The sequence below is a fragment of the Crinia signifera genome, chromosome 5 (assembly GCF_055691185.1).
Source record: "Crinia signifera chromosome 5, ASM5569118v1, whole genome shotgun sequence".
Classification (NCBI taxonomy): domain Eukaryota; kingdom Metazoa; phylum Chordata; class Amphibia; order Anura; family Myobatrachidae; genus Crinia; species Crinia signifera.
Window position 1 is genome coordinate 282,983,714 of NC_139221.1, and position 14,165 is coordinate 282,997,878.

At 43.4% G+C, this 14,165-nt stretch overlaps 1 protein-coding gene across 3 annotated transcripts in view; it reads right to left on the reverse strand.

Annotated features, from left to right (window-relative positions):
- The window catches only part of LOC146081135 (ATP-binding cassette sub-family B member 5-like), an 82,551-nt gene that overhangs the window by 24,917 nt on the left and 43,469 nt on the right, over nt 1-14,165 (reverse strand). For all 3 annotated transcript variants that reach the window (XM_083189124.1, XM_083189123.1, XM_083189125.1), the window contains 8 exons: nt 13,802-13,915; nt 12,036-12,146; nt 8,615-8,740; nt 8,300-8,503; nt 5,214-5,384; nt 4,915-5,076; nt 4,450-4,599; nt 101-244 (listed from right to left, as the gene is read on the reverse strand). In XM_083189124.1, the coding sequence (XP_083045250.1) occupies nt 101-244; nt 4,450-4,599; nt 4,915-5,076; nt 5,214-5,384; nt 8,300-8,503; nt 8,615-8,740; nt 12,036-12,146; nt 13,802-13,915 (1,182 nt within the window). The remainder of the gene's footprint in view (nt 1-100; nt 245-4,449; nt 4,600-4,914; nt 5,077-5,213; nt 5,385-8,299; nt 8,504-8,614; nt 8,741-12,035; nt 12,147-13,801; nt 13,916-14,165) is intronic.

Consider the following 14,165-nt stretch of genomic DNA (forward strand, 5'->3'; position numbering starts at 1 on the left):
TAAGAGTCATTACTATGTGGTGTAATATGCATAAGGGTCACTACCTCTCCATGTTTACATATTACAATGAAGTGAGTAACACTGCATCTATTATACTTACAGCTATAATCTTGGCAAATAATATACTGAAACCTGGATGAGCTGCTCCGTTGATAATAGCTGCAATAGTTCCAAACATGATATATGGCCACTCTGATTTATTTAGCTTCAACAGCCTAAAAAATGAAATTTTTGGAAGTTTTTCCTATATAAAGCACAAAAACATTGCATTAGTGTTCAGACATATATTGCATGCAGAGAAAAGGTGGTAGACTGCGCTCATTGATGACAGACTGAGGTTTTAAAAATGTATACATTTAATTAAACAATTAGCATGCTGTAAACATCTAAAATTACAGAGTACAAGGTACACAATTTAAAGAAGGGGAAGGGGGAGGGCAAGAATATTTGAAAATGGCTGCGTCCACTGTTAGAATGATATCACCTTGGTTAGAGTCCACAGTCCAGTGGGTAACCGTTGAAATAAGGAGCAGATGGATGTATCAAAGAACTGGCCGCGGCGGTACTCGAATGTAGTTTTCTTCCGTTTGTAGTAGGGGGTAGCGATCCTCCCAACTCAGATGAGAAATGTAGGTTGAGTGTCCGCTGTAGGACCCTGGGTGGGTATTAGACAGGCGGCTTGCCTTCAAGAGGTGAGTGCCTCACTCCAGGTCGATAGGGCCAGTGATGGTAAGCAGGTGAAAAGCTCCAACGGTTCTCAGTGGAAATTGGTGGCAGTGACAGGCAGCGTTTTGTGGTGGGCAGTTAGGAGCCTGGGCCAACGCGTTTCACTGCGCAAAGCAGCTTTTTCAAGGACCTTGAAAAAGCTGCTTTGCGCAGTGAAACGCGTTGGCCCAGGCTCCTAACTGCCCACCACAAAACGCTGCCTGTCACTGCCACCAATTTCCACTGAGAACCGTTGGAGCTTTTCACCTGCTTACCATCACTGGCCCTATCGACCTGGAGTGAGGCACTCACCTCTTGAAGGCAAGCCGCCTGTCTAATACCCACCCAGGGTCCTACAGCGGACACTCAACCTACATTTCTCATCTGAGTTGGGAGGATCGCTACCCCCTACTACAAACGGAAGAAAACTACATTCGAGTACCGCCGCGGCCAGTTCTTTGATACATCCATCTGCTCCTTATTTCAACGGTTACCCACTGGACTGTGGACTCTAACCAAGGTGATATCATTCTAACAGTGGACGCAGCCATTTTCAAATATTCTTGCCCTCCCCCTTCCCCTTCTTTAAATTGTGTACCTTGTACTCTGTAATTTTAGATGTTTACAGCATGCTAATTGTTTAATTAAATTTATACATTTTTAAAACCTCAGTCTGTCATCAATGAGCGCAGTCTACCACCTTTTCTCTGCATATTTTCTATAGGGATTGACACCCCCCCCCTTTTTTTTTTTTGACAGCCGCTAGCAGAAGCCACTCATACAGGCGCCCCTACAGTTACCTCGGTAACTGATACCCATATATATATTGCAGTATGGAATGTCATGCCTAACATCCCACAAACACACATTAAAAAATAATCCCTGTCTTTTCCACATTGCCCCTGCCAGTCCCCATTACAGCCTTTATGAATTCACACAACACAGCACATATATCACACACATAATACAATTAGGTGCATAACTTGCACTAGAGCACAAGTTTATGGGCTCTTTCCTTAGAACCTCCAAATAGTTTTATTTTCCAGGTCTCTTCAGAGAATCACAATTGAAATAATTAGGTCCACCAGTGTTTTTTTTTTATGTGTCAGTGAGTAATGTATACCCCTGTGCATCTGCTGGGTGACCCGGTAAATGTGAAATGTATGGGATCCTGAGGAACGAGTTTGAAAACCACTGTACTAAACATTACCAACCAATAGTATTCCAGTTACTGTTATGTTTAGTTCTGTGTACTCTGTATTGTTCTAATATGTGCCCAACTTCATGTACGCTGCTGTAAACCACTTGTGGTTCCTTATACATAAAATGTAATAATAATAATAACAATCAGAATCTGGGAGATTGGATTACTCTCCCCGGGGTCTCCCAGACATTCCAATAGGAAGCAAGTATGACTGCTGCATTAAAAACTAGAGATTATACAATAGGAACAATAACTTGTATGTGCTCCTAAGGTGCCCATACATGGTACAATTGTTGGGTGCGATGAGATGTGCGCTCCTGCACACATCTCGTCACACAGCTCAAAAAGTATGTGCTGCACACACTTTTTGTACTAGATTGCATCTCATTGCATTGCAAAACGTACCTAGTCCAAATTGCATACAATAATGCTGCTTTCCCACTGCAGAGCCGGTTAAAGTACCGGTATTTTTAAACGGTATTTAAATCGGTATTAGCATTCACATTGCACTAGATTACCGTTTTAATTACCGTTTAAGTGCTATTCCCATCGCAGTGAACCGTTTAAAAAGAGTGCCTGTCTTTCATAACCCCCCCCCCTCCCCTGGTACCTGCCCTGCAAACCCCCTCCCTCCCCTGGTACCTGCCCTGCACCCCCTCCCTCCCCTGGTACCTACCCTGCACCCACCCCCTCCCCTGGCACTTACCTGCGTGGGGGATCCGGGCAGCGGGGTCCGGCATCATGGCATGGGCACAGCACTTCAGGTCCCTCCCTGTGGCTGGTGATGGATGCAGGGCAGTGGGGAGGCAGTGGGATGGGGTCTATTTGGGATCCGGGCAGTCCCTGGGGCTGATGGTAACTAGTACAGGTCAGGTATCCCGTATCCGGGCATCCCGTATCCGAATTATTCCAAAAAACGTGGTTTTTTGGAATAATTCAAATTTTTTTTTTCCCCTAACCCTCTTTTAATACTTACCAAGTCCTCTGGCGTCCACTGCAGGCCTTCAGCATCCTCTCCGGCGTCTCCAGCGGTCCCAGGAGTGCCTGGGAACTTGCGCAAAGCACTCCTGGGACCGCTGGAGACGCCGGAGACGGTGCTGGTGGCCTGCCGTGGACGCCGGAGGACTCCATGGACGCCGAGGGACCATCGGGGACCCACCAGGGGCAGGTAAGTATGGCTAAAAAAAAAATATTCCAAAAACCGGAATATTCCCTTATCCGGAATGCTCTTGGTCCCGAGCATTTTGGATAAGGGATACTCAACCTGTAGTTCCCACTATGAGCGGCTCATTTATATGCACGGCGCTCAATACACATGCGCATAGTGGGAACTACTAGTTACCATCAGCCCCAGGGACTGCCCGGATCCCAAATAGACCCCACCCACTGCCTCCCCACTGCCCTGCATCCATCACCAGCCACAGGGAGGGAGCTGAAGTGCTGTGCCCATGCCGGACCCGCTGCCCGGATCCCCCACGCAGGTAAGTGCCAGGGGAGGGGGTGGGTGCGGTGCAGGTACCCTTCCAGGAAAGGTACCAGGGGAGGGGGAAGTAGTGTGGGATTTTTAAATACCGTTTAAGAGGCATTCCCACTGCTTTAAAAACAGTATTTAAACGTGTAGGACTCTGCTCTTAAAACGGGTTGAAATACCGGTTAACTTTTACCGGTATTTCAACACTGGCGCTTTCCCACTGCAGCCTTAAACGGTAAATTGTGGGGAAAAAACGGCAATATACCGTTTAAGAGCTGCAGTGGGAAAGGGGCATAATTGTACCGTGTATGGGCACCTTTTAGATAGATAAATAAATACATAAATAAACAATTATTTGTAAAGATTCACATTTGTAATGAGGTCTCCAGTGGTTGCTGATATTAAGACACTTTCTAAGCGACTTTGCTTAGCTTGGCAAAGTTTCTTAGAAAATGCCCCTACATCGGTGTGTGTATGGGCCATAGCGACAGCAATGCACGTCCCCGCGTGACGCTGTCCGAGATTGATGAGCAGTGTCCATCAATATTGGCATCGCCAGTGTTCTCTCACCAGTAGTGCCCAACCTAGCATAGCTAGGCCGCAGCTACACACACCGCTATGTGTGTAGGGCCTATCAGTTTGTAGACTTATTGCTAATATAGCACAGGATACCTTGGTCATCCACAGTACAGTGAGGGTATTAGTGGGATATGGGGCTCTATTAACTAAGCTTTGGATGGAGATAAAGTGGACAGAGAGTAAAGTAGCAACCAATCAGCTCCTAACTGCCATGTCACCGGTTGTGTTTTGAAAATGACAGGAGTTGGTTGGCTGCTACATTATCTTCGTTCTCTTTGCGTGGTATCCAATTACCCACAAACAGCACTTGTACAGCTGAGGGCAATCCAATTAGCCCTGATAAGCTTGGACGTGTCGTGGCTTTTCTGGGTTTTTTTCTTGCCTATCTTAGGTGAAACCAAATCCCCAAAAGCTAATTGAATAACCCCTTTATCTCCATATAATATTTAGTAAATAGACCCCTTAATCACCCATGCGCATTGTCTGTTACCTTTTCAGCATCCTCTGCTAGGTCTTCTTCCTCTTCAGCTTCAGACATTGAAAACTTCCCATTGGATATATTGGAGTGTAATCGCTCTATCAGTGATGGTTTCTCTTGATTGTTTTCCTTTGTTTCGCTACCCTCTGCGGTTTGTATGGACTGGAAGAGTAATAATGACAAGAGTTAATTATTGCCCATGGTTATCATTAAATGTCATACAGTCACTTGACAAATTGACTTTTTAGAATGTCATTCAGCAGAGGAGTAAAAGGTTCTGTTACACATGTTTTCTATTTAAGAATCAGAGCTTTCCCCAGTATTAATCTAGTTAACAGGGCTTACTGTCATAGACATCTATGTGGATGGTAATGGAGCGATTCAAAAAGTACCAAAATCTAATGCCAACTAGGGACGGGGCAATCTTACTAATCAGTTGGATCTTTAAATTGAGCATCTCCAATGCTGTAACTGTACCTGAGCTGTTGCCAGTGAATGATAGATTCCTTTCTTTTCCATTAATTCAGAATGTGTTCCTTGCTCAGCCACCGCGCCATCCTCTAGCACAACAATAAGATCCGCTGTCCAAATTGTACTCAGACGATGAGCAATGACAATAGTGGTGCGTCCTTTACTGGCCTTAAAAAGGATATTGTTGCAGTTATTGAGTTTGATGATGCTTAAAACCACATTAGAAGTTCTCTTATATTGTACAGAGGGAATCATGTCACCTCTGCAATCTCTGTCACATGATAGACAGCGCTTGTAACTTTTACCTTATCTAGAGCAGCTTGTACAACAGATTCACTCTCAGTATCCAGAGCGGAGGTGGCTTCATCCAGCAGAAGTATTTTAGGATTGCGTACTAAGGCTCGGGCTATTGCTATCCTTTGCTTTTGGCCACCGCTCAGCTGTGCTCCTCGCTCCCCAACTAATGTTTCAAATTTCTAGAGTATAAGTATAAGACAATGAAAGGTAAACAGGACAAGAATACGCACTGCATATTTATTATATGGAGTCTTACTGAAGGTAGAATCAAGAAAAATGACACAGAGGGTGACATTTAAAGGAATGCGATTATTAGTAAGTATCTGAAATCGCACATTATCGCATTTTCCGAAATTGGAAATTTTTTAAATAAAATCGACTATTTAATGGGATGCAAATTTGTGGGTGGAACACAAAGCATAACTAGCCCCTGGCTCAAAGAACCGGTCCTGGTTTCAAAAATTCAGGGGACTAAAATCAGAGGGTATCCCCAGAATTTCCAAAACAAACACCAGGCTCAAGGGACGGTCCTGGTTCCCAAAATATGGGGGACTAAATGACTAGGGGTCCCCCATATTTTGGCAACCAGCACCAGGCCTAGACAGCCAACAGGTTCATCCCGCTGCAGGGGGAAACTTTTTACGCAAGTTCCCCGGGCCAAAGCATTGATTCTTGTGGCTGGTTAGCCCAGGAAAGGACCCTGGAGGAGTGGGAACCCCACAATAAAGGGTCCCCCCCCCCCCTTAAGAGTGACCCCTGCCCAGGCTGAAGCCTGGGGCTGTCCCCGATGCCCCTGGGGAGGTGGGCACTGGGGCTGATAAATGGTAAAAAAATAGATTCAACTAGTATTTAATGTTGTGGAGCTATAAGCCCCAGCAAGCCTGCCCCACTTGAAGAACCACAAGTCCCAGCATGTGGGCCTTTAAAGGGCCCACTGGGCCCACTGGGTCTTGTAGCTCTACAACATTACAAATACTGGATATATCCTATAGTTTGACAACATTCAAAAAAGGAGATTTATTGTGGGTGTGCAATAATATGAAACAGATAAAGAGGTGAGGGGGAACGATTTCTGGGAGCGTCACTTGCTTTTCATAATTGCACTTAGGAAACAATGGAATTTTGCAACTGATCTGAGCTTGTGGAGATCTCACCCTTTACTTTAACTGAAATGCTTTTCATTATTCATAGACACTTTGGCAATTTAGTAAAAATAAAAAAGGTCACGTGTAATCAATTCAATAGTACCAACGTTCTATATAAATCAGGGTTGCCTACCCTCCCGGATTGGCCGGGAATATCCCAAAAATCGGGTCACCCTCCCGCCCCCCCGGAAAGGTGGGCAATCCTCCCGGATTCTCCCTCACCCTCCGCAATCTGCCTGGCCACCTCCTTGAATTACCGCGATTTGCGGCTTTTCGCAGGGAGGTCCCGCAAATCGGGGGGCTTGATGACGTCTACATCAGGCCCCCGCCCCCAGAAGTGATGCTGTCAGTCTCCTCTCCGGGCTTCTCCAGGAGAGGAGAGTTCAAAAGTAGGCACGTATGATATAAATGAGCAGTATTAAAACCTATAAAATGTAACAATAGATGTGATTTTACAGTAGTAGGGATTTGGATATTAGTCTGGGCTCACTTTTAGGGATAGTACTAACGTGTGAGTTTTTAGAAGTGAGATATGTCACCAGAAGGTGCTAGATACAAAAATTGATAAGCAAAATCTACTTTCTATGGGCAACACCTCTCACTTCTAAAATATCCCATTTTAGTAAATTTACCCCCTAGTTTGAGGATTATTATTATTATTATTATTATTATTATTATTATTAATAATAATAATAATAATAATTTTCTTTATCTATTTATATTTTATCCAGTAGGACTCAATGCGCTTAATGGATGTAATACAGTACAGGAACAATGAAGTACAGAAAAGCTTTTCATAAACAATACTTAAGGGCATTAAGGAAATGCTTGAGTAAACAGGGAAGTCTTGAGTCTTTGAAGTTCTTGAAGGATTCTAAAACTCTGCGGGAAGTGAGTTCCATAGAATCAGAGTGGCATGGTTCCCAGATGAATTATGGGAGATTCTAGGTACTGCTGAAAGTCCTTCATCTACAGATCGCAGTAATCGGGTTGAACAGTATGGAATCAGAAGCTGCTTCGGGTACCTTGGGCCTGGGTCATGTAGGGCTTTGAAGCTCAGTAAATTAATCTGGAAACTGATTCGCTATTTTATAGGCAGCCAGTGAAGGGAGTAGAGAATGGGAGTTATATGGTTAGAATGGGGCTGGTTGGTTAACAGCCCCTTTTTTAGCCCCTTTTTTTCTGGTTGGTTAACAGCCCGACAGCTGTGTTTTGTACCAGCTGTAATCGGTGCAGTTCATTTGCTGGGAGACCAAGGTAGAGGGCATTGCAGTAATCTAATCAAGATGATAGAAATGCATATATCATTAACCACTTGAGTGGTATGCTCTGAAATTTTCAGCGGGCTGTCCTGGAAAACTTTCAGGCATAGCACTTATATGAAGGTGTGCCCCAGTGGTGCACAGCTGCAGGCACCACTGGCGCATCATCTGTCCAGACACCACCCACCTCCTCTCCACTCCCGTCGCTCCCCCTCAACTCTCTGCTCCAGCGATCGTACGGCTCTGGGATGTTTGGGATGTCTCGGGAGTGCTCAGGAGTTCAGGCGTTCCAGTCCTCCTGAGCCGCCACGAAGATCCTCGAGCCTGCCACCTGTGGTCACTTCTGTGACTGGCGGCTGGGGCAGCAGCAGGGAAGGTCTGGCATACAAACGCCGGAGCAGAGGTGGGGGGGGAGCGTACATTCTGTAGTGGGTTTTGCTGGGGCAGGACAAACCTGCCCTGGTAGGTATGTCCTGCCCCGGCAAGACCCACCACTCAAGAGGTTAATAACTAGGAAGTAGGCATGTGGCATCCTGTACCCTGACTGGAGCATATACACTAAGTGCAACAGTGTAAGCTAAAGTGTTCTTGATACACATATGAGTACAGCCTGCTTTATGAGGTGCATTATCGGTTTGCCAGCATAAACTGTAATGGCTCCTCTCTTGTCAGACTGCAGATACTTACATCAGGCAGTGTCATAATGAAATCATAGGCATTGGCTTCCTTAGCTGCAGTTTCAATTTCTTCATCGGTCACATCTAGTCGGCCATATTGGATGTTCTTCTTAATGGTTGTTGCAAACAGAACCGGCTCCTGACTAACCACACCAATGAATTCTCTGAAATGTTGGACATTTAGAGATTGTATATCATGGCCATCAACCATTATCTGAAAAACAGGTTCATAAAGAAGATCAGTGACCCATAAATATTAATAGGTATTAAGATGAGTTTTTGTAATCAATCATGGTGAAATAAAATGAATGGATAAAACATTTACCGCGCCCACTTGTGGATCATACAGTCTCTGCAGGAGCTGCACTGTGGTGCTTTTTCCACATCCGCTTTGTCCAACCAGTGCCACTGTCTGACCAGATTTAACCTCCAGGTTAAGTCCTTTTAAAACCTGTAGTTAAGTGGAATATAAAAAGAAATCCACAAAAATATCAGCAAATAATAAATGATCTATCCAATTGTAAAAAACTATTATTTTGTTAAATCATAATTTAAAGCTGTTCTCGGTACTTGTGGAGTATCACGGCTCCCATCGTATGGCATCGTATGCCATATGTAGTGGCATACGATGGCATATGATGCAATACGATTTTTACCGATTTTTGAGCATTTTTGCTCAAAAATAGTATGCGATCGCATCGGATGCCATACGATGGCATCTGATGCGATGGCACCCGAATTTACACTGAAATGCATCAAAATGCATTGAAATGTGTATTAAAGTTGTGAAATGCCCCCAAATGCCATTTTTCATAGTGCATCACCCCCACTATCAACGTCAACCCGAAGCGTGGCGAGCGCAGCGAGCCCACGAGGGGCGGCGGTACGCGTCCTACGACCTTTTCATACCCCCACTATCCACGTCGGCGTGGAGAATAGAAAGTGTGGCGAGCGCAGCGAGCCACCGAGCCCGAAGCGTGGCGAGCGGACGCGGATACCTGTGAAGCCCGCGAGGGGACGCGTATAGCTGTGAAGGTATCCGCTGCGCTCGCCACGCTTCGGGCTCGGTGGCTCGCTGCGCTCGCCACACTTTCTATTCTCAACTCCACGCCGACGTGGATAGTGGGGAGTGCAGAGTATAGCAGACAGCAGCACAGCCTGTGTGTGCCCCCCCCCCATCCTACCTGCAGACGCTGCGGTCCGCAGGTTGCACGTCCCCCATTGATAAATGGGAGCTGGGTCGGATGACCTGGCGTACCCATTTACACCGCCCTTTACCCAAGTTCTGGCCGTGTTCTACCCAGGTCAGGACCTGGGTAGAAGTCAGTAGCGCACGCAGGGGGGGGGTTTCTGAGTACCCAGAAACCCCCACAGGAATCTGAGAGTCCTAGTCTGAAAGCTGAGGTTCCCCTCTTTCCAGGGGTACAATAATTTTAAAAATCGGCCCTGGGGAACCGGAGATATCTGACTTCAAAGCAGTGGTCCCCATCCAAGCCTGTTAATTGCTCTTCCCAGTCAGATATTTCAGGTTTTGTCTGACTTACAGTTTTTCTGAGGGTATATTCCAAAAGCTGGGACTCTCCCCCTTTGAGGGACACTAATAACTTGTCTCTACTTTTCCCAGAACCAGAGATATTAGCCTTCCAGCAGCTGGTTACTGCTTCAGTTCCACACACCTGGTATGTAGTTTTATATACTCGTTAGCAGATTGCTCTGCCTCCTGAACTCTGATCCCCTAGTCCATAATACAATTTGGTAGGTGGGATTCTCTAATTATTAATTCCATTAAAAGCTAAGAAATCTAGTTCCATGAACTGGAGATATCTGCAGTCAAGCAAGCTGTCCTCCCACCAGAAAATTCTGAATAATAAGCCCACTCCACTATACACCCCTCCTGTGCATATTAAACATCCTCTACCACCCTGGAAGTTATGCATCAGGGCCCCTTTATTCAGCCCAATGCCCCATTCTCCCACCCCATCTCCCACCATCTGTGCAGTAAAGGGGTAATTAGTGGAAATGACTGATCCAGGCCCTACATGCTGAGCGGTTGATATAATACCCCCTACCACCTGCGGGACATCAAAGCTTCTGCTCATAGCACCCCCTACCGCTGGAGGATCGGTAAGGGCCCCAATACATTGCTATGCCCAGGGGTCTACACTGCTGTTAAATATATATATATATATATATATAATTATTATTATTTATATACATTTGGTCTATCTATAATACTTTAATTGACTCGGCATATACTGGGTCACCTAAGTGTCCATCTCCGTGCTTTGCTCCGCCCCTCTCTGGAAACCCCCTTCTGAAAATCCTGCGTTTGCCCCTGGAAGTCCCATGTAAAGGGACAAGGAGTGTCCCATTTACACCGCCGCTGACCCCGGTCTGACCCGTCGAAGACCTGGAGTTTTGGTATTATTCCCCCAGCCACCTATTGAAGCACCCTGCCCTCCTCTGCACTGCAGTGTATGGCACTCCCTCCACTGCTCCAGCTAAGAACCCATGGTCACTCACTGTCTGTTTCATCACAAAAAAATGTTCAATGTGAGATATTTTCCCCTCATCTACACTAATTACCGCTGTCTCTATCATTTCTATTTGAATGGCTATATGGGGCTATTTAATAAGCTTGTCTTTGTAAGCTAACCAAACCTTTTTGCTACAGTATGGGCATATACATTATCATAGTGGGTCCAAACCCATCTGTAAATTGCTAGCAAAGCAATTACTGTGCTGTTTTCTGATTGCCGGGACAACATTTTATCAGGTGTGATATTCCTGCTGGGGCTAAACTGAAAATTGCCCAGAAGTAAAGCCACATACACACTAGACTATTTGCTGAATGCGTGACATTATCAGCTATACCATGGAAGTTCCCTAGTGGCCAGGGAACGGTATTGACCGTACACACGAAACGATATCTGTAAACATCAGTCAGTAAAGTCACCTGCCCTTGCTGCTGCATGCCACGGGTCAAAACTGAGCATGCAGCAGTAATGACAGGGTGACTCAAATATTCACGAAAATATATCGCTCAGAAGGGCCAAAATGAGCGATCATTTTTAAAAAGCCATCTAGTATGTATGGGCTTAAGCATACTTGCCTACTTTTGAAAACTAGTTTCAGGGAGATTATAGTTGTTAGTAGAATTTTGAGGGGGAGTGTCATGCTCCACCCAAAGGATGTGTCTAGCTCCATATATGGAGAGATTATGAAAAGAGATTGCGGATTAGGCACCTAGAAGCGTGGGTGTGTACTGCTACATATGAGAAGAATCTTTTAAATAACTTATATCCAAATGTAGATGAAACCCAAAGCAGTTAGTAAGAGTTACTCCAGTATACTTGGTAAAGTGCTAGGAAATGATGATGATGATTCTATGTAAATGTATCTGTCCATCATTCCTTTTTTCCCCAAAAATGTTACAGTGTAATGTGGGCTAGGTGAAATGAGGGAGATTGCTAGACTAATGAGGGAGAGAGGGAGATTGCTGCTATTTCAGGGAGTCTCCTGCAGAATGCAGGAGGGTAGGCAACTAGGGGCTTAAGAGATCATATTTAATAACGCAAATGTGTAAATATTACTCTTAGTGCTGTACATCAACATTTCTCTCAGACGTGGGATAATTCATATTGTTGGTAAGACAATTTTACACTACATAACTTTAAACAGTTTAGTTGTACAATACTATAAATAATATAAAGAGTTAAATCATCACATACAGTGACATCTCTTACCTGAACCTTTGGTCTGGATGGATAACAAAAATTCACATTTTGAAATTCAATATTTCCCTTTAAATGATCCGGCTTGTACCCCTCTGTTGAAAAGCTGTTTATAACGGATGTCTACAGTTATAATGAAAATATATAAATATTAGTAAAATGGTTCAGCAGAAACCTAGTATCGGAGATAGCCTTTCCTTATCTCAGTAAGGTAATATCAGGATAATAAACACTTATTAATCATCATCTCGTTCGGTACCCAGATTATAACCAGATTTTAAGATATCGATCATTAAAAGGAGGCTTTGAATCTCCAAACAGTTTTCAATTGTTTCCATTAACCTTTAAAACACAATATGATCTACATAAAGATATACACTTATTTGTAATACAGGTTGAAAATCCAAAATCCAAAATGCTCGGGACCAGGAGAATTTTGGATAACGGATTATTCCGTATTTCGGAATATTTTAATATTTCAATTATGTATTTTGAAGTATCTTGCATGTATGCTGTATAAACACATAAAATACACACAAATATATTTTATTACCACATAAAATACACAAATATATTTTATTTGTTCAAAAAACAAGGTTTCAAAACATGAAACAAAATTTGTGCACTATCTCAGATATTGAATTTGAATGCCAAGCAATCATTTTCTTGTACATATATATTGCCAGTTACATATCATGTCCTCAGTAGTGCTGTTACAGATGTCCCCAGTGAGTTTTTAGCATGGAATGTATGGTTTTCGGAATAATTCGGATAATGGATACTCGGTTACAGGATACTCAACCTGTATTCACAATTGTATATGTTAAACTTAACAAACCATGGTGAATTTGGGGTCCAGATGATAGGTCGCCAGAAAAAACATGGACAATAGGTTAACATATAAAAGATTGACAATGCCTAAGGTTGACAATAACATCAACTCCATGCGTAGTGGATAGTGGGGTTATGAACAGGTAAAAAATTGCATCGGATCGTCCATTTTCGCATCCGATATATCGGCCACCGTGAAACTAGTACAGAAAAAGTACCGTTTCATACTTTACCATCCATGTGTACTATGATTGTGAATAGTAACCTGCACGCAGCTGGACGAAGCATATACTAAATTACACCCAAAAAAGTAGAAAAAACTAAAACCTGTGACTTTGACCTATTCACTGTTGAACTTTTGACCCTGTGAACCTTTTGACCAAGTTGCCATGAAATCAACCAAATGGCTGTCAGCCTAATATTGGTCAACATAATAATCCACACCTGGTGAAATGAAGGCTTCATGCACCATGATTATAATTGTTGTGCTATCTGTGTTAAAGCACAACCAAGTGCAAGTAACAATGTAAATGCCTATTTTTCAATAAATAAAAGCTTAGTACACTATGAGGAAATATAATAGGCTCCGGGGTTTCATACAGTAGTCCAATAATTTCAAAGGCAAAAAACAACCTGGTCTTGCTCAAATGAATTTAAAATACCAAGCTGCCGTATTTACCCCAGTTAAAAAAAATGGCAATGATTAACCAATTCGTATTCAATTGAGGGCGTTTTCGCCCATAACTTTTTTTTTTTTAGGGGGGGGGGAGGCAATTCGGAATGGGCAAAAACAGACCCAAAATTTAGCAAAACATCTGCAACTTGGAGTTTTTGCCCAGGTGAAATTTTTTTAAGAAGATTGAATAGGGTAAATCTAATTCCCCAAAATTGCATCTTTTTCGCCTGGCAAAAAATCCGGCACGGATTGAACTCCCCCCATGTCTTACCTGATCAATGATGTTAAATATGTTGTAAGCAGCTCCTCTTGCCACGGAAAATGCATCAAAGTGAGAAGCTGCCTGGCCTATGCAATAACTGCTCATGACTACACTGAAGAAGACCTGTAGGTGCAGAAAGAAAGTAATATGTATCTGTGGTGTTGATCATTTAAACAATGTATACACCATATATTAGTTTTTTTTACTTATTCAAAGCTGAATATATATATATATATATATATATATAGTACAAATGGGTCCAAAGGAACGGCACTCGTGGGTCTTGATAAAGCAGATTTATTGAACAATAATGGAGTGCCGACTCGCAGCAACTATATATATATATATATATATATATATATATATATATATA